At 45.1% G+C, this 7,500-nt stretch overlaps 1 protein-coding gene across 2 annotated transcripts in view; it reads left to right on the top strand.

Moving 5' to 3' along the window:
* fh (fumarate hydratase) overlaps window positions 1-6,800 on the top strand; it is a 19,383-nt gene extending 12,583 nt beyond the window's left edge. For both annotated transcript variants that reach the window (XM_084433754.1, XM_084433753.1), the window contains 4 exons: window positions 1-202; window positions 1,235-1,362; window positions 2,050-2,203; window positions 6,463-6,800. The exon at window positions 1-202 is cut by the window's left edge and continues 2 nt beyond it. In XM_084433754.1, the coding sequence (XP_084289880.1) occupies window positions 1-202; window positions 1,235-1,362; window positions 2,050-2,203; window positions 6,463-6,605 (627 nt within the window). In that variant the 3' untranslated portion in view covers window positions 6,606-6,800. The remainder of the gene's footprint in view (window positions 203-1,234; window positions 1,363-2,049; window positions 2,204-6,462) is intronic.
* The last annotated feature ends 700 nt before the right edge of the window (window positions 6,801-7,500 follow it).

Genomic DNA, 7,500 nt, shown 5'->3' on the forward strand with positions numbered 1-7,500 from the left:
CTGCCGTTTGTGACGGCGGAGAATAAGTTCGAGGCTCTGGCGGCCCATGATGCACTGGTGGAGCTGAGCGGCTCTCTGAACACTGTGGCCGTGAGCCTGATGAAGATCGCCAACGACATCCGGTTCCTGGGATCGGGACCTCGATCGGGTCTCGGAGAACTCGTGCTGCCCGAGAACGAGCCCGGGTCCAGCATCATGCCGGGTGAGTGACAGGCCTGTCGGCCAATCAGAGCTACTGCCGGGTGAGTGACAGGCCTGTCGGCCAATCAGTGCCACTGCCGGGGGAGTGACAGGCCTGTCAGCCAATCAGAGCCTGAGGTTTAGAGCCACGGACGCCCAAATCTCATCATCCTCGTGTGTGTTTTATAAACTCCTCATTTATACACTGATAAATTAATATTATACATCTCAAATGAGTTTTTACTAAGTTTCATCATTATAATTTTTTTGTCTACTCACTATAGTTGTATACTGTTAAATTATTAATATAATTAAATTTATTTATAATTAACTAATATATTTTATCATATTTTGTTATTTATTTTAATCTAATTAATTTATTTTAATTAATGTTTTTACCCCATCACTCCCTTACTGTTCTGGATTTGAAATATGATGCCTGGAGCTTTAGACTGAACTTACTCACATTTTTACACACACACACACACACACACACACACACATACACATGCACATGCTGTGAGCTCGACCTCTGACCTTTAGCTCTGGCCTTGTGTTTCTACTCTATTTTTAGGATGCTCTGATGTTCGTGACCTTTGAAAAATGCAACACACACACACACAGACGCACACACACACACACAGACAGACAGACAGACAGACACACACACACACACACACACACACACACACACACACACACACACACACACTCACTCACTCACTCACTCACTCACTCACACACACACACACACACACACACACACACACACACACACACACACACACACACACACACACACACACACACTCACACTCACACTCACACTCACACTCACACACACACACACACACACAGACAGACACACATGCACTCTCTCTCTCTCTCTCTCTCTCTCTCTCTCTCTCTCTCTCTCTCTCTCTCTCTCTGTCTTACACACAACAGAATCACCAAAGTGTGTTTGTACTTTATTCTCATTATCTGAAGTGAATCACACACTACACCTCTGCTGTGTTTCTGCTCACGTGTGTGTGTGTGTGTGTGTGTGTGTCAGGGAAGGTGAACCCCACGCAGTGTGAGGCGTTGACGATGGTGGCGGCTCAGGTGTTCGGGAATCATGTGGCCGTTACAGTCGGAGGAAGCAACGGACACTTTGAGCTCAACGTCTTCAAGCCGATGATCGTGAGTCAGAACTCTTCTCGTCTCCTCCACACACACTGCCTTCAAGACCAACATCTATCCTTCTTTTATTTATTAACAAGACAGAGCTGCATATACAAAGTAATAGACCAATGACGTACACACACAGGGGAGAGAACAGCTACAGATATAGATGTGTGGATCGGGTACACAGGGACGCTAATCATCTTAATGAACAGGTTATTCCAGTGTGATAGAAACATTTTTTTAATTTATTTTTTTAGTGAAAATAAAAAATTATAGATATAAACTCACTGAGTGATTAATAGATATCTAGACAATTTGAAACAATAATAATAATAATAGTAATAATATTTGTAGTAATAACAATAGTGGCAGTAGAAGTAGTAGCAACAGTAATCATAGTAATATTAACAACACTAATACTGACAATAATAATAATAAAATAATCTCAGATTTATGCGACTTTAGGCCAGTTTGTAAAGTGACGAAAAAATGAACGATCAATTAAACAGTTCCTGCACTTCCTGCACTTCCTGCACTTCCTGCGACGGCTATTTCAGTCAATCTAATCATGTTTTATACGCTGCTTAATTAATTCATGCATCGCCAGTGAAATCACTGCAGAAGCTCCAGCGCTGACGGAGACAGTAGATTATAGACCTGCAGGATCAGATCGAAGGGTTTGAACGTTATTGTGTGTTTCAGATCAAGAACGTGCTGAACTCTGCCAGACTCCTGGGCGACGCGTCCGTGTCCTTCACCAGTAACTGTGTGGTGGGAATCCAGGCCAACACTGAGAGGATCAACAAGCTGATGAACGAGTCACTGATGCTGGTCACGGCTCTCAACCCTCACATCGGTGAGTGTGTTCTTCTGTGTGTGTGTGTGTGTGTGTGTGTGTGTGTGAGTGAGTGTGTTCTTCAGTGTGTGTGAGTGTGGTCTTCAGTGTGTGTGTGTGTGTGTGTGTGTGAGTGAGTGTGGTCTTCAGTGTGTGTGAGTGTGGTCTTCAGTGTGTGTGGATGAGGACTGTGAGTGTGTTCTTCAGTGTGTGTGAGTGTGGTCTTCAGTGTGTGTGTGAGTGTGGTCTTCAGTGTGTGCGAGTGTGGTCTTCAGTGTGTGTGTGAGTGTGGTCTTCAGTGTGTGTGAGTGTGTTCTTCAGTGTGTGAGTGTGTTCTTCAGTGTGTGTGAGTGTGGTCTTCAGTGTGTGTGGATGAGGACTGTGAGTGTGTTCTTCAGTGTGTGTGTGAGTGTGGTCTTCAGTGTGTGTGTGAGTGTGGTCTTCAGTGTGTGTGTGAGTGTGGTCTTCAGTGTGTGTGTGAGTGTGGTCTTCAGTGTGTGTGTGAGTGTGGTCTTCAGTGTGTGTGGATGAGGACTGTGAGTGTGTTCTTCAGTGTGTGTGAGTGTGGTCTTCAGTGTGTGTGTGAGTGTGTTCTTCAGTGTGTGAGTGTGTTCTTCAGTGTGTGTGAGTGTGGTCTTCAGTGTGTGTGGATGAGGACTGTGAGTGTGTTCTTCAGTGTGTGTGAGTGTGGTCTTCAGTGTGTGTGTGAGTGTGTTCTTCAGTGTGTGCGAGTGTGGTCTTCAGTGTGTGTGTGAGTGTGGTCTTCAGTGTGTGTGAGTGTGTTCTTCAGTGTGTGAGTGTGTTCTTCAGTGTGTGTGAGTGTGGTCTTCAGTGTGTGTGGATGAGGACTGTGAGTGTGTTCTTCAGTGTGTGTGTGAGTGTGGTCTTCAGTGTGTGTGTGAGTGTGGTCTTCAGTGTGTGTGTGAGTGTGGTCTTCAGTGTGTGTGTGAGTGTGGTCTTCAGTGTGTGTGTGAGTGTGGTCTTCAGTGTGTGTGGATGAGGACTGTGAGTGTGTTCTTCAGTGTGTGTGAGTGTGGTCTTCAGTGTGTGTGTGAGTGTGTTCTTCAGTGTGTGAGTGTGTTCTTCAGTGTGTGTGAGTGTGGTCTTCAGTGTGTGTGGATGAGGACTGTGAGTGTGTTCTTCAGTGTGTGTGTGAGTGTGGTCTTCAGTGTGTGTGTGAGTGTGGTCTTCAGTGTGTGTGTGAGTGTGGTCTTCAGTGTGTGTGAGTGTGGTCTTCAGTGTGTGTGTGAGTGTGGTCTTCAGTGTGTGTGAGTGTGGTCTTCAGTGTGTGTGAGTGTGGTCTTCAGTGTGTGTGAGTGTGGTCTTCAGTGTGTGTGAGTGTGGTCTTCAGTGTGTGTGTGAGTGTGATCTTCAGTGTGTGTGTGAGTGTGGTCTTCAGTGTGTGTGAGTGTGGTCTTCAGTGTGTGTGTGAGTGTGGTCTTCAGTGTGTGTGAGTGTGGTCTTCAGTGTGTGTGAGTGTGGTCTTCAGTGTGTGTGTGAGTGTGGTCTTCAGTGTGTGTGTGAGTGTGGTCTTCAGTGTGTGTGTGAGTGTGATCTTCAGTGTGTGTGTGAGTGTGGTCTTCAGTGTGTGTGAGTGTGGTCTTCAGTGTGTGTGAGTGTGGTCTTCAGTGTGTGTGAGTGTGGTCTTCAGTGTGTGTGAGTGTGGTCTTCAGTGTGTGTGTGAGTGTGGTCTTCAGTGTGTGTGTGAGTGTGGTCTTCAGTGTGTGTGAGTGTGGTCTTCAGTGTGTGTGAGTGTGGTCTTCAGTGTGTGTGTGAGTGTGGTCTTCAGTGTGTGTGAGTGTGGTCTTCAGTGTGTGTGAGTGTGGTCTTCAGTGTGTGTGTGAGTGTGGTCTTCAGTGTGTGTGTGAGTGTGGTCTTCAGTGTGTGTGAGTGTGGTCTTCAGTGTGTGTGAGTGTGGTCTTCAGTGTGTGTGAGTGTGGTCTTCAGTGTGTGTGGATGAGGACTGTGAGTGTGTTCTTCAGTGTGTGTGTGAGTGTGTTCTTCAGTGTGTGTGTGAGTGTGGTCTTCAGTGTGTGTGTGAGTGTGGTCTTCAGTGTGTGTGGATGAGGACTGTGAGTGTGTTCTTCAGTGTGTGTGTGAGTGTGTTCTTCAGTGTGTGTGTGAGTGTGGTCTTCAGTGTGTGTGTGAGTGTGGTCTTCAGTGTGTGTGGATGAGGACTGTGAGTGCAGGGAACAGACAGCAGAGGGCGCTGCGTGTGTGTGTGTGTTACACAGTCCTGCATGTGCTCCACTGAAACAAACACAAGCGCCGCTTCTGATCCAGACGCTTTTACTCTCACTGAGTTTCAAGCATCACAGATTCCCACAAACGCTGCTTCAGTTCATCACACACACGAGATCAACAAATATATTATACATGGTTGTGTAAGCTCCTTTAAATCACACAAACACATGCATCTCCAATTTAACGCATAAATAACTGCAAAGCCAAAAACATACATATATGAGCAATGTTGCTTAACCTCTGAGACTCTTATTTTGCCATGTTTATTACATTCATTTAGCAGATGCATTAAAGCCATTACAATTTTTGACAAGTTTTTGTCGTGCAGAAACTCTAAGAAAGAAAGTGTCACTGTACGGGATCTCCGCATCTGTCGTGCCATCGTGAATAATAATGATGAAGAATTATGAAAAGCCAGTAACTCATTAACCTAGCCAACAAATATGTTATACGTTTTACTAATGTACCCATTCAATTCTGAAGTTCTGGATGTTCTATTGTATCATTCTTCAAGCATTATGGGAATGTTACTTTTGAATGTTCTGTAAACGTTCTGAAACAAGTTGTTACATTTAAAAAAACGTCCTGAAACATTTTTGGAAAAAATCCTCCATGAATGATGTGTAAATAATGTTTTCATACTCATGTTTTGAGAACATTATTAAAGACCAGATAACTTTGGACAAACGTTCTATTAACGTTACCGGAAAAACATTTGGTCATAACTTGGAAAGTTCCCAGTTAAAAACATCACATCTGGTGATGTCGACACGAAGATGTTAAACCTGGAAGATGAAAAGTGCTCAAAAAAGCAGAAAAGCAGCAAATAAACCAGTTTTGTCCTGCAGTTACAGTGTCAGACACACAAACCTGTGCTCAAAGCTGTAGTTCAGTGGGCGGGGCCTGGGATCTGTCACTCAGAGCTATAGTTTAGTGGGCGGGGCCTGGGATCTGTCACTCAAAGCTGTAGTTCAGTGGGCGGGGCCTGGGATCTGTCGCTCAAAGTTGTAGTTCAGTGGGCGGGGCCTGGGATCTGTCACTCAGAGCTATAGTTTAGTGGGCGGGGCCTGGGATCTGTCACTCAAAGCTGTAGTTCAGTGGGCGGGGCCTGGGATCTGTCGCTCAAAGTGTTAGTTCAGTGGGCGGGGCCTGGGATCTGTCACTCAGAGCTGTAGTTTAGTGGGTGGGGCCTGGGATCTGTCACTCAAAGCTGTAGTTTAGTGGGCGGGGCCTGGGATCTCACTCAAAGCTGTAGTTCAGTGGGTGGGGCCTGGGATCTGTCACTCAAAGCTGTAGTTTAGTGGGCGGGGCCTGGAATATGTCACTCAAAGCTGTACTTCAGTGGGCGGGGCCTGGAATCTGTCACTCAAAGCTGTAGTTCAGTGGGCGGGGCCTGGAATATGTCACTCAAAGCTGTAGTTCAGTGGGCGGGGCCTGGAATCTGTCACTCAAATGACATTCACATTTTAAATGTAACAATTTGAAATGAATTCAAAAATGAAATGTTTCCTAGGAAAACATATTTTTTAAAACATTTGTTTCAGAGAAAACTTCAAAACTATAAATATAGTCAATACATTTATTGAACAAAGCCACAATTGTCTCAAACTGAAAAATCAACAAGTCAAGTTTAAAAAAAAAAAATGTTGACATACAGAAATGACTGGAACTATTGTAATTAGTGCAGTCAATCAATGAACTAACAATGAGCAATACATTTGTTACAGTATTTATTAATCTTTGTTAATGTTAGTTAATAATAATCCAGCTGTTCATTGTTTGTTCATGTTAGTTCACAGTGCAGTAACTAATGTTAACCAATACAACCTTTGATTTAAATAAAGTATTAGTAAATGTTGAAATTAATATTAAACAAGATTAATAAATGCTGAAGTATTGTTCATTCTTAACTAATAAACCTTATTGAAAAGTCTCACCTGAAAAATCATCAAGTCAAGTTGCTTTTAACTCTTTTAGACATTAATAAATGCCTGGAAGTATTGAAATATAAAGTGTGTGTGTGTGTGTGTCCTCAGGCTATGATAAAGCGGCCACTATAGCGAAGACAGCGCACAGGGACGGCTCGACTCTGAAGGCGACGGCGCTGAAGCTCGGGTTCCTGACGGAGGAGCAGTTCGACCTGTGGGTGCGTCCAGAAGACATGCTGGGACCCAAATAAAGCCGAAGCTCCTCAGACACTAACACACACCTCTCCTCGCGTCTCTGCCGAGTGACCTTTGAGCTTCTCCGTTTGAGCGCTAGCCCAGCTCGTGAATCTGCTGTGATGGACCATAAGTGTGTGACATACATCTTCAGATTGTCATTGGTTGTGCGTATCCGTTCACAGTGCATTAAATACTGTTCACAGACCCAACCGGCTGTTTCTCCCACTGGAAAATGTGTTTCTCTCTATTTCAAGTAACAAAAATATGATTTTTTTCAAGCTTTTAGTTCTCTATAATAACCCGGTTCCTGTCACAAAGCAAAAGCGCTTGATGTTCTTCATGTAACGTGTGTGTGTGATTATGAGCGAGGGTTTGTGCAGATGATCCGCACCGAGGGAAGGACACGCACACACACACACACACACACACACGGATCTTCCTCAAGTCGAGTCTGGCATTTCACCTGCTCCGTGTTGATATTCAGAGCCTGTGTGAGATCATCAGTCCCACTGAGCCTCGGGTCACACACACACGCACACACGCACGCACGCACGCACACACACACACACACACACACACACACACACACACACACACACACACACACACACACACACACACACACACACACACACACACACACACACACACACACACACACACACACACACACACACACACACACACACACACACACACACACACACACACACACACACACACACACACACACACACACACACACACACACACACACACACACACACACACACACACACACACACACACACACGCGCTCACACATGGAGCAGAGGAAGAGGAGAGCGGCGGGGGGCTGAGAGACATATGGCCACCACAGGAGCAGATGTGTGTGTGTGAGTGTGACTGTGTGTGTTTACCTGGAGACAC

This window comes from Rutilus rutilus, assembly GCF_951802725.1.
Source record: "Rutilus rutilus genome assembly, chromosome: 16".
Taxonomy (NCBI): Eukaryota; Metazoa; Chordata; class Actinopteri; order Cypriniformes; family Leuciscidae; genus Rutilus; species Rutilus rutilus.